At 49.9% G+C, this 25,000-nt stretch overlaps 5 protein-coding genes across 5 annotated transcripts in view; 2 read left to right on the top strand and 3 right to left on the bottom strand.

The window, feature by feature from the left end:
* LOC126576766 (uncharacterized) overlaps positions 1 to 741 on the top strand; it is a 1,920-nt gene extending 1,179 nt beyond the window's left edge. Inside the window, exon 1 of the mRNA XM_050238072.1 lies at positions 1 to 741. This exon is cut by the window's left edge and continues 1,179 nt beyond it. Coding sequence (XP_050094029.1) covers positions 1 to 741 — 741 coding nt within the window.
* Positions 742 to 1,257: 516 nt separating this feature from the next.
* Positions 1,258 to 2,073, top strand: LOC126576765 (uncharacterized). The gene is made up of 2 exons (XM_050238071.1): positions 1,258 to 1,266; positions 1,339 to 2,073. The coding sequence occupies exons 1-2, from the start codon at positions 1,258 to 1,260 to the stop codon at positions 2,071 to 2,073; spliced, it is 744 nt and encodes a 247-aa protein (XP_050094028.1).
* Positions 2,074 to 2,530: 457 nt separating this feature from the next.
* LOC126576433 (cuticle protein 19-like) lies at positions 2,531 to 3,179 on the bottom strand. The gene is made up of 2 exons (XM_050237700.1): positions 3,111 to 3,179; positions 2,531 to 3,046 (listed from the first exon to the last, which is right to left on the bottom strand). Exons 1-2 carry the CDS (start codon positions 3,114 to 3,116, stop codon positions 2,531 to 2,533), a joined length of 522 nt encoding a protein of 173 aa, XP_050093657.1. The 5' UTR covers positions 3,117 to 3,179.
* Positions 3,180 to 4,366: 1,187 nt separating this feature from the next.
* On the bottom strand, positions 4,367 to 5,426 carry LOC126577990 (ensconsin-like). Its single transcript, XM_050240122.1, has 2 exons — positions 5,328 to 5,426; positions 4,367 to 5,232 (listed from the first exon to the last, which is right to left on the bottom strand). The coding sequence occupies exons 1-2, from the start codon at positions 5,340 to 5,342 to the stop codon at positions 4,492 to 4,494; spliced, it is 756 nt and encodes a 251-aa protein (XP_050096079.1). The 5' UTR covers positions 5,343 to 5,426; the 3' UTR covers positions 4,367 to 4,491.
* Positions 5,427 to 10,360: 4,934 nt separating this feature from the next.
* LOC126577991 (cuticle protein 19-like) lies at positions 10,361 to 15,624 on the bottom strand. The gene is made up of 4 exons (XM_050240123.1): positions 15,400 to 15,624; positions 14,970 to 15,066; positions 13,511 to 13,729; positions 10,361 to 11,390 (listed from the first exon to the last, which is right to left on the bottom strand). Exons 1-4 carry the CDS (start codon positions 15,490 to 15,492, stop codon positions 11,284 to 11,286), a joined length of 516 nt encoding a protein of 171 aa, XP_050096080.1. The 5' UTR covers positions 15,493 to 15,624; the 3' UTR covers positions 10,361 to 11,283.
* Between the last annotated feature and the right edge of the window lie 9,376 nt (positions 15,625 to 25,000).

Here is a 25,000-nt window from a genome sequence, read left to right as displayed (position 1 = left end):
GCTGCTGCCGCTGGTGCTGCTGGTGAGTCAGAGGATGGGGGTAACAGGGAAGAGATCGACGCTAATCTGGACATTTCCGAGATGACACGAATTCTGGCGGGACGCAGTGGAGGACTTTCGATTCAGGAGTTTAATCGGTTGTTCAAAGATTACCTCAAGAAGGAAATAACCGTAGACGATCTGGAAGAGTTCGTAAAGTACGACGCAGGGGAGGAACCGCCAGAGAATGAGAATGAGGAAGTGACCACCGGTGCACCGTTAGAGCAGGACCCAACCAAATCGTTCGATATTAGGGCCGAGAATGGGAAAAAATCCACGAAAACAGCGAATGGCATTGCGACTCCCGCGCCGACTCCAAAGCAACAGGAACAGCTGAAGGTACAGATCAACAAGGCACTCGCTGGTAAGGGTTTTCGTAAGGATAATAAGGTAGTCAAGATTGGGTACGGTGGATCAAAGTCCTTCCAAGGGGTGTACAAATCTCAGAAATTCTTAGAGAAAGTTAAGTCGGAGCGCGCACCCATCTTGATGGATCCCAAATTGTGGCGCGGGCTTGAGTATAGACAGCAGTTGCCAATGCGAGAGATAGGAGCCATGGCGTATGTTGACAATCCGGTGTTTGGATTTGCGGGACCTCGACCGCAGCTTGCAGGGCCGATGCGTGGACAGCTAGAGATGAAACCACTTGTCGGTAGCCTACACGGTGGCCAGAGCTATGTCAAGTTCCAGAAAATCAGCTAGACAGGAGAAATCGTGGAAGTGGCTGAAATGCATCAAGCACGCTGTATGGAGTCCTATGACAATTGTTACCTCTTTTTTTAAGAATAATTACCTGGATGTAGCGAAAGATGAGCAGAAATAAAATGTTAAATTTGTTGTTTCCATACGGAATCTCTCGTTGAGACTAGATTAATTTCCTAATGCGATAAAAACAAAATCGATATACTTTTTGGCCACAAAGTCAAACTGTTGTTTTACTAAACCGAACACCGATTTTACACAGCTCAGTACCCGTTGGTCAATGTATACTCTTGAACTGAATGTAATGTGCTGGCGGTAGTTACGCGGTTTGCGTGCTGAATCCACCGACAAAGGTTAGTCTGACCGCGATGTACGGCCACAGCTCATCGACACGCTACTAGATACCACTCCTCCGTATCAGTATAAAAGCTGAAGAATGCAATCCACTAGCTATCATTCGCTAGCCGCATTGTTCATCCAGCACAACTCATCAGCACACAAAAGCTAAGCAAGATAATGGCTAAGGTATGGCGGTGCGTTAGGATGATGCGGATTAGGAGTTGATTAGCGTTGTGTTTTGTATTTTCCCCCTGGCAGGTGCTTCTTGTTTTATTGGCCTTGCTGGCGTTTAGTGTGGCCGCACCATCGCGAGGCCGTTTACAGAATCGCCGCACAACGGTAAGCTGGAACAGCACGAATACGATTGAAGAAGCGTCTGGGATGGAGGCTGACAAGGGCCAACAGGAACAGCAGCAGGAGCAGCAGGAGCAACCAGAACAGGAGACCCAAGAGACTAAGAAACCAGAACGGATGATTGAATACATTGATCGTCAAGGTGACCAGCGCTCGGGGGCTGGCTGGCTGGAAGATCGCGAGGCCCGTAATCGTGAGGCCATCGGTCGTGCCCAGGGACGTCTCCCGGAGCGTGAGCAGCGCAGATGGAACGAACGCAAGGTCAAGAAGGGAGGCAACAATTTCCGAGGTACCGTGAAAGCCAAAGATCTGGCGCTCGAAGCTCGGAAAGCCAACGGAGAGGATGTGTATTACAATGATTTCCCGCTGTACGACTTCGCTTACGGAGTGTACGATCCGGCCACCGGTGACAAGAAGGAACAGTGGGAGAAGCGTGTTGGAGATTTCGTGAAAGGAAAGTACACGCTGGAGCAGCCGGATGGAACGAAGCGGATTGTGGAGTACGAGGCCGATGATAAGAATGGATTTGAAGCGATCGTGCAGGAGATTGATCGTATCGATGGCCGCAATGGTGTGAAGTGGGGCCACACGGATGAGGATGTTGCCCAAAGTTACTCCAAGCTGAACAAGTACGATTGAAAGAGATTAATAAACAAAGTTAATTAAATAACATTTAGATTTTTCTGAACTAGCGCATCATACGTGACTCAGACGGCCATTTTGGATCGAGGCTACTAAGATAATGCAAACATATTTTCCATCTCCTCTTTGCCGTTCGATAGGAAGGATGCTTCCTTCCGGACAATCTAGAAGAAACTCTCCTCTGCATAGCTCTCCTAGTCGGTGATGAAATCAGCTGACCACTAGGGCTCGAATTGATTTCATGGCCATTTCGGAATGATCCGTTGATTGAAAGACACCGCTAAGTGGCCACAAGATAGTAGGTTCGATGCAAATTATACACCCGGCCCGGCCAATGATGCCCGACAACTTCATCTCACGAACTTCTCCAACCAAACACTGACATTAAGGATGTTCAGCATAATTTTATTAGCAGCGCATTTCGTAATGGAGTGGAAGTCCGTGTCCGTCGGTTTCAGTAGCCGGTTCTCTTCAGGTAGCTGTAACTGTGCGCAACTTTGTCTTGCTTAAGCTCAGCACTGGTCTCCTCTGGTGTGCCCTCCTCAAGCTCTTTGCCCTCCTTCCGTTCGACATTCTTTACCGTCGCCTCAAAGCCACGCTTACCATCGGCCTCATACTCGACCACGCGCTGCGTTCCATCGGACTCGTCGAACCGATAGCCACCCTTCACCTTATCACCCGTTCGCTTCTCCCACTGGTCTTTGTGATCGCCGCTGATCGGATCCTTCACACCGTACCCGAACTCATAATTCGGTATCGCGGACTCATCGACGCCCTTTTTCGTCAGTTTATGATGCACCATGAACGGCAGTTCCTTCTTGGGCAATTCCTTCTCCTCGACGATGGTGTGTTCGGGGATTTTGTGATAAATTTTCGTCTCATAAGCGACACTTTTACGCAGCTCCTTGTACTCGGGGTTTTTGGCGAGGCACTGGCACACGGAAACGATCACAAGAAGAACGGCGGAGAGCTAAAAGAGAGACAAAGAGTTTATTTAGAAAAGGAATTAAGCACTGGAAACATCCATCACTTACCTTCATGATTTCAATGTTGTTGTTGCGGATTAAGATCTGTTTGGACTACGTCGAGAAGCTAGAACAATTCGGTACTGATAGCAAAATGAGCATTCTGGTGAGCTTTTATACCTAGAACGCAAATGTTTCTCCTCTCCCCTGAAAACGTGTTGGATCTGATGCATCTGCTGCATGATCGCGTAGCGTGCAGCATCCACAGCGCACCATCACGCATGCTGAATGCACTTTTTCGTGGATTATCCCACGAACCTAGACTCAGAGGCCACCTTCGGCGCCTCGAGCGGCACACCAAACGGAGTAACAACCAGCTAGCATCGAACACCGAACACATGCGCCCTACTTTCTACACGCCAAGGGCGATCCGTTGGGCTTTACATTTCTTCGCTCGCTTGATCGCACTCAGCTTACCAGGTTCCCATACTTGAACCGGACACTTATGTGTTGCCGACGGTTCAGAAAACATTGTCCGCTCCTCTGTGCACCCTGCTTCAGCGCTCCCAAAAAAAGGGGGCTTCCATTTGCTTCCTTTTTCCTTCACGCCACAAATCAATCAAATCCAAGCGAAAGGAAGTGATCACTTTTCGTTGCGCTCCGGTAACGTTCACCCCACCCCGGGGGGACCGGAAGCGTCTTCGCTACGCACGGTACCACCAACCGACCGATCGACCGATCGCATGAAAAGGGAAATTTATTCCAAATGCAAATAGCACTTGGGGTGTGCACGATCACCCCACTACCGCGCCACGCGCAGCCATCGTGGCGCTGTGTGAAGCATAACGACCCCGACGTCGAATGTTTGCTCTTGGAGGCAGTCAGCAGTGGGTCAGTGTCGAAATTTGCACCTCAAAAGCCGCAGCCTTTTCGGGGGTTTTCGCGTCAGCACGGTACAATGCAAGGTTGAACGGAGGGGAACGGGTGCCTGTGGTCACATCTCCACCGGTTTTATTGGGGAGAACGGGTGGAGCTCCAGTTTTTCGAGCATAACAGGGTGTGGAATGACCCTTGAAAAAGCCTTTTTCGGCAGAAATGACAAAGCCTCTTGCCCACTGACCTTTACAGGGCGGATCGTTTCAAAGAAAGTGAACGTTTCTGGTGGAGCATGAATTCGGTAAATCGCTTTCGGTACGAATGCCACTCGCAATCAGTCAAACAGCAGGTACTCGAAGATGTTTTGTATTTGTTTTTGAAATCTTTTGTCTGCAGTACACATAAAGTAACACAATTTGTAATTTGTTTTGTTAAAAAAAAAACAGCTAACTTCCTAAACTAAACGAAACAAAGCATGGCAAAATTCAAAAGATGAGATTAACAATAGACTAAGTAAGACGTAGAATGAATTGGCTAAAAAATGAAACGATTAATCAACGATCGCTAACTGTTGTTAAAGCTGACCCGTCTTCAGTTTGAGACTCGCTTCGATCGGCACCTGTTCCGCTGTCTGTTGATCACTACCGTTCGCCTCACCTTCCGCGCGTTGCTTTGCCTCGTCACGCAAAAACCGCTGCCCTTCTTCGGTATCCAGATCGATCAACCGCAGATTACCATCGCTCTCTTCGATCAGCAGCAGATTGCGAACACGCTGACCACCACCACCGCCCATCAGATCCACGTCAGCATCCTGCGTTTCCACCACATCATCCAGCACCGGCAGCGAATCGTTCTCGATTTCATTCTCCTCCTGGGCGGTCTGCTCCGCCAGCAGGGCTAAGCGTTGCCGGTTAATACGCTCCCGTTCACGAGCTGGCAGGCGGCCGGCACGGCGTGCTTCCATTTCCTGTCGGCGTGCTTCTCGTGCCTCCTCGGCATTAGCTTGGGCTTGCTGGCGACGCAGCTCAAACTCACGCTTACGATCACTTAATCCATCGAGGCTGCTTAGGATCTGTTCGCGACGCTCCTGTTCACGCTGCTTCCGTTCCTTACGACGGCGTTCGATCTCGAGCCGCAGTGCGGTCAAGATACGCGATGGTTGCTCGGTCGAAGTCGAAGCCTCCTGGTTCTCCGTCTGCTGTGTCGTTACCTCGGTTACGGGAGCACCTTCGCCCTTGGTACCGTTAGTGGTTTGTGCGGATGAGCCGCGCAGAGCGACCGTTAGCACCACCAGCCCAACGAGCAAGATCTGGAACTGGAATGGAACAGGAATGCCTGGTTTGGTGGTTTGCCACTGAAGTTGATGGATGGATGGAGTGCGAGGCGTGCTCCGTACTCAGCTTAACTCACCTTTCCGCTGATCATTTTGCTGCTGCTGCTGCTGCTGGTACGAGTGCTGCTGCTAATGAGCCGGTTGTAGTTGTGATGAGGTTGATGTGAAGCCACCGAGCTACGCCAAACAACTGATGCACTGACCAGGGATTGCGCAAACTTTTATAGAGAGTAGATCGAATCGAACAATCGAACCACGAACTCCGGTTCAAGCGCTTCTATCGGCCTAGATTCACTTCCGTCCTTCCACGAAACAAAATACACGAATTTCTGATGCACCTCCTTCGGATCGTCGTTGTTCGGTTCTAGCCGGACCGTCCGTACGGTGGCCGGAAAGGATTGATCGACCGCGAGCGACCACGATCAGACCGCAGTCTGCCTACTGGTCGGTTCGTCGGTCATGCTTTGGTGTCCAAGGTTGGCGAAGAAGAATTTTCTAATTCGCCAACACAATTCGCTCCAAAACCCGGTGTGTACTCCGGTGTTCCGAGCGGCGTGATCAATCGACCATAGCACCTGGCCGACTGTCTAGGTGTGAGTGAGTTCGAACAGCAAGTGAGCAAGTAAGAAAGAACATTCTAAAAGAATCCAACGAGCTAGTTAATCTGCATTCCCCAAGAAAGAGTCATCCGCCCGGTGTCGTTCTGCGACAGCGTCGGGACTTTCCTGAAGTGAAGCGAAAAACCCAAACAAACCACATCCCAGTCCCTGGAAGGCAAAAAAAAATCATTGTAAGTCCCAGCGCCGGTGTTCTACATATTTAGCACATTATTTAGTCATCATCACCCTTCGTAAATGGTGGCAATTACTGGCCTCGCGCGCACTCTAGTACGTCACCCTGGAGGGGACCATCCCGTTACTGGAAATCCAACTCCCCGTAAAAGGGATCGATCGTATGCATCGGGCCGGTCGGATGAAATGTGGCCTTTACCTTCTTTGCTTTCTTCGGTCCCTTTCAGAGTCTCTCTCTCGCGCCCGCTCGATGGCTGATCAGCATTCTGGAGATAATTAACCCAAGCCAATCCGTGGTCGTACGTGATCGTGGCGGTTTTTTTTTTCCAGCGTGTAGTTCAATCCGTGGGATCCGCCCATCCACACGGACAGCTGTGACCGATATGGGACATCCCAGCCATTCCCAGCTGCAAACACTTTGCCATTTGCGTCTGTCTGGTCTGTCTGGTTGTTTGTTTGGTGCCAAGCCCTTAATGAACCGAGCGTGAGCGCAATTGCAGATTTGGTTATGCTCCCGGGGAGCAACCTTCATTAGTGATCGCCCGCGTGGTGTCTGTGGACACGGACGCGGACACGGATGGATTGATTCATGGCAGCATATCCCGCGGTGCGGGATTAATTGAAATCTCGCGGTCTTGGTGCCTGGTGCTGCTGCTGCTCGAAGGTTCGCACTTTATTTGCCATTCTAATCGACGTCGATGATGACGCGGACGTTGGTCAATCGGTTGTGTATCGATCGGACACGCCAATGGTGGAAGGTGTCTGCCCTCCCGGTGCGGAGGGATCCTCCTTGAGGCCGTGCTGCTCGAGATGATTGCTTCGTTTCGCTTCCATCGCCATCCGGTACCAATGGTGCGGTTGGTTGTCGATCGAGGCAAGGAGTACCGGAAGACGCTGCTCACTGGTGATGCTGCCACCCGTTGCTTCGAGCATCGTTGGCGAAGGATCCGATGGGGAAGTGACAATCGTTAGAACCACCGTCATCGGCACTAGTCGCTGCAGTAGTTGGTGACGGTGGTCCTGGAAGACTGGTGCTGCTGGTGCTGGCATGCTGGTTGTTGAGACTCCACACTGTACACTACACTCTACTCGATTCGCCAAGCAGACTGACTGGCCGCAGGGTCTGACCTGATCGCGGATTTATAAGTATCTTTGTGCTGCTTGGAAGTAATTAAGGAAACCGTCCGGTGGGTTAGAGGAAAGGAAATCATATGCAAGGCAGGTAAATCTTATGCAAATGGTGGAGCAGCAACGCAACGGAAAAGGGCAGGAGCCTTGGTTCTTCAATTAGCATGATTTGATTGATTCACTTACTTGCAGGCTACAGCAACAGCTTGTAGCGGTGGTGTCTACAAGCGCTTGTCATTGTAATTGCGTAGAACATGATCCTTGTACAGGCTTGTTTTGAAGTGTTATAACGGAACATGATCCTTCATGCAGCGTGTTTAACCTTTTTGGCCAACTTTAGCTGATTTTGTGTTATTTCTTAGTTTTTCGATCGACTGCAACATGTTTTCCTTTTTGATTATCAAGTCTGAACGTCTACACACGAGCGCCAGGCTCAGCACGATCAAAGATGCTACAAGGAATGTAGCTGCTGTGCAATCTGCACTCCACGATCCGATTTAACTCGCCAAAAGTCAACGAACCAAAGGGGTGACCTCAGCCCGCGTTGGTGGTTCCATCAGACAGCGTCATGGGAATGCACAGCAAGCTGACCAACTGCGTCCAGATAGTTTATGGCCTCTTCCTCTAGAGGGACAATTAGTTTCAAATAAACATTTCAACACGTCGCCAACAACGGATTAATGATGCTGGACCACCTCTCCCTCTCTCAGTTCATGTGTTGCACACGCACTCCGTGACCGTGCCAAAAACCTATGCTCAGCCAACCGCTAGTGCGTCTAGTGATCGTGTGAGAATGTCATCGCGAATCGAAATCGGCACCAGGTGTGTTTTTGTGCAATCACCTCGGTCGATCGGTGGATTGATCACTTCGGATCGATCGGAGGAAGGGCGTGTCTGCGAGGGTTGCAATCCTTGGCTCATCGGTCACCCTTAGGGGGTGTTTCTCGGTGACATATCGACCTGTCAGACCTGGTTTCTATGAGAAAGAGACCAAAAGAGAGTAATAATCGTAATGAGGCCGGTGACCGGTGTGCGAACGGAACTGCCGGAAGGGACAGCGGACATATCAGTGGAGTACCAAAGAAGCCAGCCCCCTAAGGCATCCCCTAAAACGGCATTTAGCTCTGCGGGCCAGCACGCAGCAATCCAATTGCATGATTCGAGTGGTGCAGCACTTTTTGCTGCGCCACATACACGACAGCGTCAATCGGCAACCGGCAAATTGGTCATGGGTTCGAGGTAGGTAATAACAAATTGGTTTGAGCCTTTTACAGTCGATGGCGCACTGGGGTCCACAACGACAGGTTTGTTTGGTCGTCGTCGTCGACTTGGCTAGATTAGGTAGCGTTCGATGATGTTTCGACCATCCCACGATCACGCGACGGCCCGGCGATGCTGTGAGCGAAATTGATTCTGTCGAACCTAATGTTTCGTGCGTACGGCGCAACACGGTTCGCACAGTAAATCGACCGATCTTATGGCGGTGCTGCTGGAGCGAGGGTGACTCGTTGACGAAGTGATTTCTGCACACGAGTTTGGTTTGGGTAGTAGCGATGGTGTGGTGCAATGTCAACAGCTGTTGATTCCGAATGAAGCGCAGCGGGGGGACTCACGCTGATTAGGATCAGGATAATAAAATAAATAATAATAAAATACATAAAATAAGTTTACCTTTCACGTCGTTAATATTTCTGAAAATACGATACTTTCTAAAACATACTCAGGAGGAATAACTAAACTAAAGTTAGATACAAAAAGGATAATCCAACGAAAAGCAGGAGACACGTCCAAGCCACGTGCGTGAGCAAGCCGCTTAAATTGCGCCAAACGCCTGAATGTAGGCACACCGTTGTCGAACCGCAGGCGAAAGAGGGGGTCAACTCGACAAACGCCTGGTGAGTAGGCAAACCGAAGGCACTCACCACACTCACCAAACTCACCAAACTCACCAAACTCACCACAGCCTGAACTCACCAAACTCACCAAACTCACCATAATACTATCTTCAGTGCCCTACCCCCCGACTAACTAGCGCCCTACCCCCCGACTAACTAGCGCCCTACCCCCCTGGGACACCGCCACACTCATCACCCCAGCCCCTCGCGAGCACGGACCGCGAACGACGCAAAAACAGCGCGAAAAACTGGACCGGACCGGTAAGTGACCGGACAGGACAGCGGACACGGCCAGTAAAGTGCACTGCAAGTGACCGCTCCGTCCGGAACGGACGTTCTTTATTCCGACCCCCCACCACGGGGTGCAAGCGATGGCCTCTCCCCCCGATGATCGCCGATGGTTAATATCACGAATCATCGATCACGTGTTTGATGCCTCCCGTTTCCATCCTCAAGAGAAATATGCTTATTTCTTCTAACTTCTCAACAATTTTAGCATTCGATGGCAGGCCCTCGTTTACCACCATCAGGCAAGCAGAAGCTAACCGGACGCAAGGACGGATTACTGTCGGATCGCGTTAAGTGGATCGGTTCACAAGGAGGTTGGGCTGGCTTGGCTACTGTTTAACCTGAAACTGGAGAGAAACATTCTCGAATCTGATTTGTTCTTTGTTGTTTTGTGAAGAACTACACGTAAGAAAATACATGCAGTGGGCTTAACTCGAGAACTCAAGAAACAGAACTTAATGCGAATCATCCAACAACGAAACACATCCGGCAGGTTATTTATATTACCAACATTTGTACTATTCTAATTCATCAACATGAAATCCCGAACCATCTTTGTTTTGACAAAAAGTTTCTTCTATCCAACAGAACACTAAGAACTATCATAATTATACGATGAATAGCGATAACTTTTGGTCAACTTAATGTTAAAATTAATTTTATTTCAAATTCATTCTTATTGTTCAATTGAATTCATTTATTTTTTTGGAAACCATCTACAATGCTCTGCAGCTGTTTATTAAAAGAATATTATGCTGGAATTCTCTGAAAGAGTAAGCTAGTATTGCTGAAGCAGAGCATGGCCATTTAAATTACTCAGCATACAGAGATGATTGCAAGAGAAAAAATCCAGAATAACATTGTGTTCTTTCCATCATCACATTAGCTATTGAAACAAATCTGGGCATTTATTCTATTCCAAACAGCTTCTACAAAACTCCATGTTGTGATATCTGGACGAGCGAATTAAACAAGAACATGAAAACACACAAGCTTGAAGTCGTTTTGGTAACAAAGTTTATTTTCCTGCTGTCTCACAAAACCACGCACTCGCACACAAATTTCAACCGCGTCGATAAGCATCACAACAATCGAGAGAAACTCCACACCGCTCGCGGGGCCACTACTTTGCTCTTCTACTCGCCGCGCGGAGGATAGGAAGGATAAAGATCTTAAGTGATACCTAATAAGGCACCTTGAGCACACGGAGCCCCGAGAAGGAACAGCAAAAAGAAATACAGAGAGAAAGAGAGGAGGAGAGAGAGGGCTCAGAAGCGTGTTAATTTGATTACTACACCGAGTAATTATCAATTATCTTCATCGATAGATCATTATCGCCGTGCGTTGTGACTCTACTCAAGGCGTTGAGGCTCAAGCTTCACGCCTTGCGCGGGGCCGACGTTTCGTTATGATAACGTGACCGCCTGAACGGCCTCATTTTAGGCAGCGTTACCATAAGCACGTCGATCGCTCGACGAGAGCCCATCAAACAACCCCGCAACATAGACATTATTTAGGTTATTGGTGCCCTTCTCTGGTTTGGGGCCGAGACCGTGACAACAGAAGAAGGAAGGAAAGGGAAACGTAATTCATCAAGAGATCAGCGATCGAAGCTTATCTGCGGCACTGTACGGTACGTTTTGCAGAGGAGGTACAGCATTGGAATGTCGAGGGAAAGGGGAGAGGCAGATATCAACAAGATCATATCATATTTACATAGGTGGCGGCATACTTTGCTCTTCTGCCAGCTGACTTACGCATCTAATCGGTACAAGCTAATGCACATGCAATTATGCAATACTGGTGTGTATGTGTGAGTGTGTGTTTTTTTCGGTGTGTATGTGTGTCGAGTGAATGATAAGATTGCGGAGCTCATTCGCTCCAACCGGGGTTTGGTCGTCGATGTTGCTCTGTAGCTCCACTAGCGAGCTCTAGTAGTAGTGGCTATCATCGTAGTGGCCGTAGTATCCATCGTTGTAGTCCGCGTAGTGCACAGCCGGAGCATGCTCGGTGTAGTGGCCCGTCTTGGCAACGTGCACTAAAGGGAAACAGGTAGAAAGAGAGTGAGAGAGATGAAGAGAAGAAGCTTCACAATCAATCTGTTAGATGAAGAATCCGCGTTTCCGTCAAATGTCAACCGAAAGGCGATTGCAATTACATCTCCGGGAACACCAACCGAGAACGCTTCGATCGAAGCTCGACGATCCACTTAGTGGCCTTCGCGCGAGAGTTCACTTGGATCAAAAGTGGATCGATTGATCGGCACTCTGAATTGACATTTCGATGGGCTCTCGCTCACGAAGGCGAGATGCAACTGGCATTCACGTGACCATCAACTGACCGGAGCACCAGAACACAAGAGGTCGGAACACTGGTCGGTGTTCCTGCGCGTCAAAGCGCGTCACGTTCCCGCGCAGCGCACCTGTAGGCCACCGTACGCGACCACCGATGACATCCGGCGGCGACGACTGATCGTGATGACACCGAAAAGCACGATCGTCTTGACGGCGAACACTCTTATTATGGTGCTGATCGTTGCAAAGGTAAGCCATTCAGCGGTGATCTCGTTTGTCACAAACTGCGGTCCTGGTCAAATGTCAATTCACGCTGCGGCGTTACGTTCGCCTTAAGTCTAAGTTGTACTGAGCTGAAGCTCCGGGGCGCTGGACCCTAAAATTATGTATCCTTATGTAAAACAACATAATGATCGCGGTTACACCATAGCGGATGCTGCTGGTGGGTGGTCCACTGTTTGCAAAAAAAAATCAAACAATCTGCACTAATACCTTATACAGGGGTAAGGTTCGTCGCTTGTTTGCTGATGTCTTTCGATTGGCCATCAAGCTACCGTCTGCGTTTCTGACACGCTGACCGTATTAATAATCGAATGATTGCTTGAAAACAAACACAGCAGCAGGAGGCGATCGTGAAAAGTCAAACATCATCATCATAAGCTGCTGGCCGCTTAAAGCAATCACGAGATCCTTACAAAGTGACCGTCCAGTGATGATAGAATGCCTCAACAAATGGGACCTCATTATGGGCTTCTTCGTTCGGCATCGCGTGCACCAGCCAGTCAGTGCCGCGGCAATTAACCTTTTCCTCTTCTAGAACCGCGCCGTTCACATGTAAATTAGATATGAACCACCGGACACCGCACGCCGCACGCCGGCGACTGAAGAATGTTGAGCATGAGCCCGTGTCTCCCGGTGGCGCACTCGATACAATGTTTCATTGTTCTCTTCCTCTCACCGCTGCTGCGTTTTGAGCTGACGCCACGGTCAGCATATGGCGATGGCGATTTGAATCTCGGGAACTGGCCACAAACCAGCCACCACCAGCTGGCGGTATGGCACTTGAGCGTGCGAAAGCCACGAATTGTGCGTCTGTCCTCGTCGTGCCGGCGATGCGTAATGAGTATTTGGTCGCGTGGAAAAAGTGTTTTCGTTCGCACCGACTTGGCATTGACCTGATTACACCGCTTGGAAATCGGTTTCCACTTCGCTCCCCGTTGGTCGAAACGTGGGATATTCAAATAATGAGCCAAACCGAGTTCCATTACAGCAGCAGCAGCGGCAGCCGCAATAGCGTCAAGTGATTGACAATCACTCTGGGAAAATGCACCTCGAGCAATATCGATCACAGTTCGAACAATCGATCACCGATTCCGGAAGTGAAAGGACTTCCAAATTGAATTTCGCTCGATCGTTCGCTCGGTCGATCGATTATGCCAACGATCAGCCCCTGGGGCCGGCACATAATTCCCGCTGTCAGCGAACACTCGCTGTAAGCAGTTAAACAGGACCTGTCCGCAGATTCGAAGGAACCGGTTCGTCGAAAACGGACGCAACACGCATCTTTCCGGAAGGAGAGAGTGAGGCATCACGCAGGGTTGGGCTATTTGGCACCTGGCGCGGCACGGCCACCAATTAGATCGAAAGCAGATCGCAACCGAACGCTACTCGGAAACCAGTTCACCGTAATAGCGGATTAAGGCGGTTGAAATTACATAAAAATATTCGCTTTCGACGCGGATTGGCACACGGATCATAAAGGGACCATGCCTACGTCAGCAGGCGTCACGATCGCACCGGAATTGCACAATATTCGATGACTGGCTGAGCGATCTTAAGACAAGAAAGGAAGAAGGAACCTTACCGACTGGCTCGTGAGCGTAGACCACCTTCTGGACGGGCACCGGGGCTGGCACATGGTGATAGGCGGCCTTCACTGCCGGGACGACGTGCTTGACGACGGGAGCGTGCGAATGGATCAGGGGAGCCGTCTTCGAAACGACCGCGTTGAATCCGTTGATCGGATCGGCGGTGTAGTCAACCGTGCGCACCGAACCGTCTGGCTCGACTAGCGAGTATTGTCCTGTGAAGAAGAAGAAGAAGAAGAAGAAGAGGAAGAAGAAGAAGAAGGAGAGAGCATTCTTTAGCATCAGTTTCCGATTCCAATCATCGATTGCTGCATATTCTATGTTGCTGATCCAAGTCAAGTGAGTGCCAAGTGCATTGAATTGAATCGTAGCTCGCGATCACCTCCCGATAAACTCTCGTTCGCTGATCCTCACCGATCCCAGTGAATGCCCAAACTAATGATGCACATGGCACGCATGCTTCATTATGCTACGCAGCACGACAAACAGACAGACAGTAAGCGCGGTTAATGCATCGCAGCACGAGCACAAACCGCCCTGGGTGGGTTTTTGCAAATTAATTTCCAACATTGTACCGCACCAGCCTCTCCGCAACCCCTACTACCCTCCGTTTCCATAACCTCAAATCAAATAATGAGTTATGCAATGAGTGAAGCGAGCAGCAGAGCGCGGTTTGCAGCCGCAGCTTCTTCGCTCTCCACCGTTGCCACCTTTTTAGTTCACGAGCGATGATGATGATGATCGCTTCATTTGCTAATGCTGCTGCTGCTGCAGCGGCCACTCATCATCCACTGTTTGGTGAAATTATGGTTCATTACCAGAGTTAAATGTGTGAACTGCGCCTCATTTGAATTCGCGTTTCGCGGCAGTACGAACAAAATCGACTAATTGTGCTGGCCGAGCTGATAGAGATCCTCTCGGTTTTGGCCTGTTCGGGGAAGGCCAGAATTCCAGTTTCCAGCGCTGATGCTAATCGTGATCGGCAATGGTGCCCGTGGTGAGGCAAGGTACGCGTTGCAGTTTGTTTGTTTGTTTGACAAAACGCACCCTGGCGCAAAATGGTGCAACACGTGCGACGTGCGAAAAATGGCCACCATTATTGTTCCACCGGGCGCCGACACATAATGAGAGCGAGCGAGCGAGCGAGCGAACGAGGGAGCCCACCTTGGAAATGTGTGAATTATGGAACTGGAACATGAGTAATCGCGACGGGCCACGGTGGTTGGTGGCGTTGGCGGAAAGACGTTCGTTTTCATGAATGACTGCCGCCACATTCTGGTGTCAGGTGGTGTGTTCTCTTCTCTTGTGTTGCAGGTTGTGAGAGATTCCCACGGGCGTGCATTCAAACAAGGTGATGAGGGATACGAATTCGATTCGATTGTTTGCTTTGCTGCAGCAACTGCTGCGACTCGGCACTCGACACTTGAAACTTTTCTTGGCCGTCGGGAAACTCACCCTTTACGACGTCACCATCACGGGTTTCGTGCTGCGACTTCACATCACCGGTGCTGTGGTCAGCGACGCCATAGTTGAAAGCGTACTTGGGATGATCCTGCAATGAATGGAGCAAGTAAAAGAGAATAGAAGCTCGGAATTAGAATTCGCTGGAGGAGGTTCTGGAGGAGCAGATTGCGATCGAGACACTGTAGAATAAATTATTTAAAAAGAAACAAAATGGCAGACAAGAGATCTAACTGAGTAACACTTGGATTTGACTTCATTTACACAATGCCGTTGGAATGCAAACAGTGAATCATTGTTTTAGCTTCTTCGAAAGGAGATTTCACACCAAAATGTGATCTACCCTAGACCTGCCAGTCACTTCAGTTGACACTATCGGTCACAATGCACAGAGCTACAGCGAAAAGAAGGAACGAATCCTCACGTAATAATCGACGGCGTATCCGGGACGGGCGAGGGCACAGCTTCCAAACATGGCCAACGCCAGCAGCAACGTAGCACAGGTACGGGCAACCATCTTCGTTGAGTTCTTGCTACTTTTTGGAACGACACAAAACAACGAACAAAAACACGGACACACTTCTTCTCGACAGTCGGCGTTAGAATTCGATTCGACACGACTCTGGTGCTGATGCTGATGCTGAGGGGACTGATGAGACACTGGTACTGCTCACTGGATGACCATTTCAGTTTTATATAGTTTTGCCGTCCCGGGGCCACCGGTTTGCCAGACCGGCCACCAAACGCGACACCCTCGGTCTCCCTTCCAATCGGTCACTTCTCGGGTACGCGATCGCGCGCGCGCGCGCCCGCCCGCCAGCCAACCAGCCAGGCCCGTGGGGAGGGAGAGATGCACACGCTGGTACCGCCGGTTGGTGGTGGCTCTAGCTGGTGGCATTGTCTCGGCACTCGGCACAAGCCGGGCGGTGGTTTGAGGAGTGGGTTGGTTGTTTGGTTTTGCGGTGATGTTTGAACCGGGCTCCACCACTTTCCTGCTTGTGGTGCGGGTGCTCCGCGAATCATTCCCTTCCTCCGCGAAGAGAGCAGAGCGTGCGGCGGCAAGTTACCATCGTTAAGACGCAGATTGTCGCCGTTGTCTTCGTCGAGGGCATAAGAGGCGAGGAGAGGGCGAGGATGAGATGCAATCGATGATGTTTAGTTGATTAGAGGATTAATTAGATGATGAAGAGATTGAGGGAAGTTGGATATGGATTCAGGATAATTTTTTGACAACATTTCTCAAGCTATTCTTTAGAAAATATTCTGGAAAAGATGAAGTGAAGTATAACATTGAGGTAAAATAATAATGTTGAATGGTTCTGTCACAAAAAACAACCTCAAAAAGGAACCTTTTACAGCCAGAGTTAATCAAAGCATCTTGCACTGTCTTCAACTTCGGACTCATAGAAGATCGATGTCCCTGAAACCCCCAAACAGTGACAAGTCAATTTTCTGCTCCAAATATACGAATAGATTGAACCATTTGTTCCACACACGACAGAACAATACCATCAGTGGCATTCGCATTTGGAAGTCCCTGTCCATCCAGTTCGGATTGCTGGGCGGACACATCGTTTTTTCGCGACTCATTCCCCCACAGTCATCACCCACTAAGATGCATCTAATCTATGCTGACCAAACGGGCCGGCATGCTGCCGGTCGCACGGTGCCGGTCACCGTCGGAGATGGAATTTTCATTTGGAGGTCGACGGCATCTTTTGGGGCTCGAGCGGAGAGGTCAGCCGATGCTGCCATTAGGTCAGTGGTCAGTTGTGTTGCCTCGTTTAGTTGGAGTGTTTTTTTTTCGGACACCAAACACTGGCCAACAACGACGACAACGGGATAGTTAGATCGTGCCCGTGATTAATTGCTGGTCGTGATGGATTTACACACCACCACCGCCGCTCCGTGGTAGCCCTTTTTTTTTTTTTTTGGTGGCGGTACGGGGCCTCCGGTGATCGTGTACTTCAATCGGCGTCCCCCGATCTGGCGCCACATCGCTTCACTTTTCGGGGAGGAGAGTGATGATTTACATTTTAAGTTCAAGACCGGCCCGCAAGCAAGCCCGGGAACTCCGGGGGAACACACTGTCGCAATCGGCGCCCCGGCGCCACGACAGATGAGAACGTTCAGCGGTCGCCACCGTCGCCAGCCTGTGCATTCTGTGTGCTGGCGTGCGTCTAATCGGTGGCATAATCATCGGTGGTGGTTTGTTTTTGGGTGTCCGTGGGTGGCAATATTTTGAAACAATCATGCAAATGTTACACAAATTAACGGTTGATCAAATCGAATCGAGAGCACCCCGCCCCGGGCGCTGCCGACACCTTTCCACGGACCGAGGGTTCCAGGTGGGCGGTTCCAGTAGCAACAGTAGCCGCAGTTGCTGCAGCAAATGTGTCATTATTTTCTCGCACACAGCACAATTTGGTTGGTGCAAGGTCGCCAGAAAAAACGGCAATGGCGTTGATAATGGTAATCGTTGAATGGTGGCGCCATTATTATCCACCTCCGGTTGATCCATTTTTAAGATCCATTCGCCTGGCGTCTGGTGGCATCCGTTTCGCAGAATCCAAGTGGCCTTTTCGGAGGACGACCGTAGAGCATTCTCTTCGTCGTCGAAGCCGCGAAGCAGAAAATCTGTTTACCACCGTCGTCAAGGTGCCTTCGCGCGCGCATATGACAGCGAATGCATGCGAAGCGAAGCAGGTGTAGAAGATGGCGACGGCGCCGCAGTTGGCGTGGAAAATCGCCAGCCCAGCGCAATCGCGGGAGGAAAATCGAGTCTAAACAATGCTGGGCTGTGGCGTCGGTTTCGGTACAAAGTACTCCCGACAGTGCATGGTCACGATGGTGGTGTTTGCACGAGCTACAACCCCAGGCATCAAACTCCCAACATGCTAATTAGCGCCTCCCCAAAAGAACCACCTCCAAGCAGCGTCATGGCATCCAAATTAAATGAACCTTCTCTGCCGCGCCTGCCTGCCGCGCGATCCGATGGGAGCCTTTCCGAAGTGCGATATAAAGCCGCACAGAATGTGCAATTATCCGTGGCCACCTCCCGTCACACCCCAAACCCCTTCCATGTCCACGACGCTCACCACCACTACAAGGTTCTGAGAGCGTGTTTTTCGGCGGTTTTGTTCGGTTCGGTGTCTGCGGTGCTGGCCGGAAACTGCTGCGGTCGTGCCAAATGCCTTTATGCTTCCATCACCATCCAGCGACAGAGGCTGGGCTGCCCACATACCGCTCTCACTCGACCCGACGGATCTAGCCAGGGACACTCGGTCTTTGTATTGACCACACGGGCCAGGGGGGTGCGGCGGACAAACACACCGGACAGTGTCTTCAAAGGTTGTTTGCTAAGGTAATTCGAGCAATTTGTCTTGGAATCGACATCGCTGCCCGTCGGCCCCCGGAGGCGGTGCACCAATTCCGATTGATCCGGGGAACGGTGAGCTTAATTGAAACGAATTGGACCGGGAGACGGACCTTTCAAGACGGACCGAATAGAGCAGACCTTCAATCAAGATGGTCCGCGATTCCGTGCAGCAGCAGCACGCGGTGGCGCTGTTGAGGTTATGGCCAAAGGGCTCACCCCTTTTCAGTGGCGCATCCTTCTGCAGCGATCCCGATGGAATGGATCCAAACCATAAATCCGAGGATCGAGCGCTATTCCCCGGTTACGGTTTAAGGGGCCATCAAAGTCGAGCTCGATCGTAGCATCCAAGAGAAGGCCAGACCGTCCCGTGCCAATTGCACCTCCTCCACAGCAGCAGCAGCAGCAGCACACCGTTGCATTCGTCATAACGAGCAATAAAAGGCAAGGCCAAAGCAATTATGTTTATGGCACGGAGTAAGCTTCGTGGTACTGTCGCTGCTGCTTCAAATCCGTTTTGGAATCCGTCTCGCTCTCTCTCTCTCTCTCTCTATCGTGCGCTCTCAGGAACAAAGGCAATCCATTGTTATCAAAAAGCTTGGGCTGCATCAAATGGCTCAACGGCTCGGCGATGCAGTTCGCGCTCCTCATCACCAACAAACCACACATACACCAGACCTGAACCCTGAGCTTGTATGTCTTGTGACATAGCGCACGTTCGTCGGGTTTTCACCCAGTTATTTCGTTCCTTTTCGTTCGATTTCACCGGTGGCGTTGCTCCACTTATGCCGCCACGGTAGGACGGAGGTAAGTAGTGACTTCAGTTCAACAAGTGTCGCCCACACTGACCAAGTTCTGTTGAGGGGGAACCACCGCAAGGGTGGATGCACCATCGGCACCATCATGCTGAGGTTTGGCAACCTAATAATGCAGCAGCAGCATCCCTTTGGCACAGCGGGACACAGTGCTGGTGCGCTGTTAATGAGAGAAAAGCGCCGCTTTACGAGCTGCCGAACGGTGCCGGTTTGTGCAATCGATTCGAACAGAGGGTAAGCACATGATTCCGTTTTGTTACGAGCCAACGAAACAAACGAACACGTCCGGCCAAGGCGGAGGCGTTGATCGTAAAATCTAAACCGCCGACCGCTGGCCACTTAAACTGAAGAGAACAAACAGCGCCAGTGCGCGCAACAGGCGACGGCAGCAGCAGACAAACAGACGGACAGACGGACAGTGGGTTAAAAGTTCATCGGAACGATCGGTTCAACCTTGCACACCGGCACTGGCGACAGTTTCGATTAAGTCGTTAGATTGGCGGTCCGTTCGATGCCGTGTCCGGTCGCGAAATTAGTGCGAGGACACCATTCACAGTCATCTCCCCCGTGGACGTCCTCGAGTGAACGACAATTAGGTAACGGGTTGAGGATTATTGTTATTAGTGCTGCTGAAGCAGCAGCAGCAGCAGCAGCAGCAGCACATGCCACGGAGCACACAAGAGGTTGCCAGGTGACAAAAGGGCTCCAAATTGTGCCCTCAATGCCCCCATCCTTGAGCTCACGGCTGCTTCATGCGCTCCAGTAACATTTGGCTTCGTGAACAACCTCGTGATGAGAATGTTCAATAAGTCGATCAACCGACCAATCGACCGAAGGTTATGCTGGCTGGCTCACCGACAAGAGCATAACATCGGTGAGCATCGGTATGTGATCGCGGTTGCGAGAAGAGAATTTGGAGCAAATCCGATCCGCGGCGCACAAAGTTCATGATCGCAGCAGCCACTCGTGCGCACATGTAAAGACGGCCCTAGCATCGGCTTAGCCTCACCGGTGGCCATGGTGGCTCACAAACAAGATGCTGATGTTCCCTGTCCCTGTGTGGTAGGTAGGTAGGTAGGAGAGATTTGCAACACATTCCCGGCTGGCTGGCTGGCTGGCTGTGAGGTGAGTTGAATGTCGCGAGGCTTTTATTGCAGCATTAACCACCCGTCGCGGTTCGGTTCGGTGCACTGGTGCACGGTTGAGGTACTGATGAGGAGCACAGGAGGTGAGACAAAAAAGGAAGATGACATGAGGGTGAAACATTAATGGAGCCAAGTGCACCTCGGTAGTGCTGCTTCTGCTGTGCCGCTAGTGAACAATTACCCAGCATTTTGCGCAATCGATCGTTGGCGGGAAAGTGTGTGATGGCGTTACGGGGTTTGGGGATTGAAATACGTGTAAGCGTAGCGTACTAAGCCTAAGAGGTAGGTCAGAGCGCCGGGTGCTTGCTTGTCGGTTGGTGATAATAGACCTACTTTTAAAGATCAGCTGCAAGTGCTCTCACTTTGCTGAGCAGATTGAAAGAAGAAGATGAAAGTAGGGGTTGTAATAGTGGTAGTCCAATTTTAGTCATAGTTTATTTAGAAAAGATTGTTTACGTTGCTTTTTATACAAATATTACTTCTGTTTAAGAGAAATGTATTCTGTATCAGTTGATTGTCCTTGTGTATTTGATCTAATGCGTTCCTTACTAAATAAACATTGAATAGAACAAGACTGCGTGTGGTTGTATTTTTCTCTAACTCTGTTTTTAATGTAGAGATTTCTATTAATGAAATAGGATAAAGCTCTTATTTGTTTTGCGTTAGTGTAAGGTCTCTTTTTTGTTTTTGATTTTTCTCTGTCTTAATTTTTACTTTGCGTAGTTTTCGCAGTTTCTGCAGAACAATTCCCTCATGTGTACAGATCTTTGGTGAGAAACTATCCTTTCGACATCTTATTTCCAACGAATATTAGATTGGATTTAATTGGTGAACCTCCTTACACCTTCATCTGCTTTACAATTTCTTCAACGTTTCGTACGCGGACGGATTGAATTTAGTTAAAATTAAGCCATTCAAGATAAACCATTCCAAGCCGCCAAATGATCAGTGCCACCAACACCTAGAAAAACAATTATGTCGTAAGCGGCGACACCTCCGGTATCTCATGGACCAGGGAGCGCGCGCGTCAATCAGCCACAATTCACACCAGCTCCAGTCACCAGCCAGCCATCCAAAAGGCATCCAATTGTGCCAATAATGCACCATCGCTCTCTGATTCACACACAATTGTGAAAGTCCGCCCCTATTTTTCCCTTCGAATGATTTCGGTACGAAAAATTCGTCAAACATTTTAGTCCACGGGCCCCGAGTAATTGAGCTAATTGCTGCTCTTCTTCCATCGACAGACGGGCTCACCGACGCATTGCGTAAGATGATCATTTCGCCCAGAATGTTGGCAATCCGTTCCAATCTCTTTGCGCGATGTGTCTGATTCCAATGGCAGGGCTTCTTCGTTTTGGGGGGAAGTCTAGGTCAGTGGCAAACTATTTCTTGTGGCGCTGCTGCTGCTGCTCCATCCATCCCGGTGGGGCAAGTTTCAATGGAGGAGTAGTTGACAATACTTGGGTAGTTTTTTTTCTGGGGAACCCGAGAGAGACAGAGAGAGAGGTTGCGGTTTGCGGGCCCATGTTAATTATGAGTTATGGGCAGCGAAGCGCGAAACGACGCAAGGTCTGGCGCGACGACGATCATAATGGCCACCAAAGTGCGCGAACGCAGCACACAATGCCCGAACGGTGGATTGTCCCGTTGCGATCTTGAATGGATTCAAGTTCAGCCAGCCAGCGGCGCGGCCAGTGGATTCATAAAAACCTAAAGCGAAACATAAAAATCCCTTTCATCAATGAGAAGCCACCGGGGCTGCTGCTGCTGCTACTGCTACGAAAGATCGTTAACCGATCGTCCCTCAACTGCCTCGATCTGGCCTTGTTCTGGCTGCAGAATGAGTGCACTGGGCTGGGAGTTATATCATCGGCGGTTCGTTTTTTTTGTGGTTCAATCATGCAACCGCACCATAGTGCACCGGGAATCGCTGCTCCCAAAACATAGTTAACCAGTGCCCCAGTGAGAGAGAGCGAGCGAGCCACAAACCGGTGATGACGATGGTGTCATCATCACCTACTTCATCACTGAACAACCGAGAAATCATCGTCCGTCTTCGACGGTGACTAGTGACATAAGCGAATAAGGCTCATCTCTGGCGCCCATCCATCCATCCATCACAATATCGCCTGCACCGCACAACAACCTGCGATCGATAATCTATTTAACAGACGATGGAGGGCGCCAGCTCGGTTACAATCGGCCGCTAGGCAGCGAATCAATTGCAGCTCGTTTCCATGTGATTTGGCGCGGCTCTCCGTTTCATTTTTCCACCCCACCGATTTTTCCACCTGTCCCGAGAGGCAAGCAGATGGCCCGTTGCCCTCCAAAAGCGTGCTAATGGCTCAATCAACCTAATTTCGTTGGCCAGCCGCCGGCAGGACGGCCGCCGGTGAAACCAGGAACCATAATCCATCCAACCGGCTGCCATTCATTCCACGGTGACTGTGGCCCATTGTTGGTTCCAGTTATTATTTAATCACCCATTTCTGTACCCAACCGAAGACGATGCTCCGCACTGGACCACGGTCCAGGGACTTGGACTGGACTGGATTGACGATTGAAGGAGCAAAAGAAGCTGTCGAACTCGAACGCATCTCGCGGACAGGTTTTTCTTTCATTCCACACGCGCCCCGTACTGCTGCTTCATAAACCGAGATAAGAAGGGGAGGAGAAACACACCCGCTGCTTGTTGGGTGGTACTGGGCGGGGTGGGGGGGTGGGAAACTTGACCACCCGTTTGGCACCAGGTCATGAAGATGGAATCCATTGACGCATCTTCAATCCATCGGGAAATCCATCGAGCGTGCTGGCCAAGCCGCTGTTACGAGGGGTGCAGACGTAAATAAAGACAATCAATTAGTGTGTGCGTGCTGGACGCTAGCTGGGTGGTTAATGGTACGTGTTTTAGATTCTCCTCTCGTTGCGTCGGTGGAAAGCAAGTGAAAAGGGATCCAAACCCGGTCAGACGAGATATAACGATCACGAGAGTACCGTCGGCTGGTGTTGATTATGATCAACGGTTTGCGGTGGCGGCGATGAGGTTAATCCTTTGACTAGCAGATCGTTGTCGAGCTTGCACTTGTCTCGAGCGCACTGGTATTGCACAATAGTGCTGCCTTTGGTTTGTGGAGTGCCTGCTGGGCAAGTGAAGCTGAGGCAAATGATATAATTTGCTTCTCTGTGAGTGGCTCTCTCCCAACCACCGACGACCATCAGCGGTATCGTTTGCAAATCAGCTTCGTTCCAGCTTCCCTTCATCGCTAACGACCCGATGAGAACGCGATGTTCACCACAAAAAAAAAATGGGCAGCATGCTGATACGGTGAGCGCGATAAGAGCTCGAGTAGGACAAAAGCAGCTAAAGCAGCACTTGCGATCGCGATCGCCTTGCGTAAACCGGTTCACCGAAAAAAAAACCGTGTGACCCTACGACGGCTTACGGAAGACGGGAGAGTGACAGACAAACAAGACGGTAAGCAAGCTGGTCGCTTTGAGCAACGTTCAATCAACAATGCCATCGCCAAAACGGTTGTGCAGCACGGACCGCTTTACACCAACACTCCTCCCGCCTAGCCCATCGACCTTCACTAAACACAGTAGCAACAGCAGCAACAGAAGCAACAGCAAGTTGTTGGCTGCTGGCATTCTAAATTAGCCATCCCGCCATCATCATGAGCATCGTCATCGTCGCAGGCCACTGGTGTGGCGACATTGCATTGCCATACAGCACAGAATCACATCAGATGGGTGGTGGCGGTGGGTGGAAAAATGCTAATTAGCCCACCGCAGCATGACGGAAGACAAATTTCCCAAAACAGAACACGGACAGTCAGAGTGGCTCCACTCGCTGACAACGAAGACAGAAGGCAGAAGCAGATTGAGCCATTCGATCAGGCCGAACCGAAAAGTGATGGGAAATTGACGGTTGTCAAACGCTGTCGTTGCGATGCTGCCGTTGTCCACGTTGTACACCTTGCGAAAGCGGTGAGGCTAATGGCAAACCGCATGGTCCAATGGTTACGTGCGCAATCTCATTACTCCTGGTTTTGTCATCGATAGCACATTGGATGAAGCTGGAGGATGCTTTGAGTGAGATGCTGGAGCACTCAGAGGGCAAATTAAACTAAATTCTTAAGCAGAAAGATAAGCTTTTTTCGGTAAAACCCTTCCGTTTGCGTGGGTTCTATGTTTTCTGCAGTTTCGGCGCGTTGAAGCTAAATCCCCTGGAGTTATGCAATCTACGGAAATTGTTTGGGCCAAAAAAGGGTGATTTTTGATGATTTTTTGTAAAGAAACCATTCAATTTAATGGCTTTCCGTGAATGGCATATGAAACTGCAACTTTTCAAAAATATTAAGTAGTATTTTCGAGAAGATTTGTTGAAAACTACGGCCATGGCATCAAATTTAGAAAGGCGTTTCAAACCGGCAATCAAACCGGGTTCGTCGCTTAAAAGAGCAAGTCTTTTGATTTGGTCCGAAAACGCCTCTTTTCGACGATTTTTTTAAAGAAACCATTCAACTCAATTTGTTCAAGTTAATGTCACACAGAACTACAACTTTTCAAGAATATTTGGTTCTAGTTTGGGGAAGATTTATTAAAAGCTTCATCCATTGTATCAAATTTATCATTAAATGTTTGCAAAAATGTAGTTTTCTCGGTACACATCGTAGCCACGTGCTG

The sequence above is a fragment of the Anopheles aquasalis genome, chromosome 3, assembly GCF_943734665.1.
Source record: "Anopheles aquasalis chromosome 3, idAnoAquaMG_Q_19, whole genome shotgun sequence".
In the NCBI taxonomy this organism is placed as follows: domain Eukaryota; kingdom Metazoa; phylum Arthropoda; class Insecta; order Diptera; family Culicidae; genus Anopheles; species Anopheles aquasalis.
This window is presented reverse-complemented; position numbering and strand designations above follow the sequence as displayed.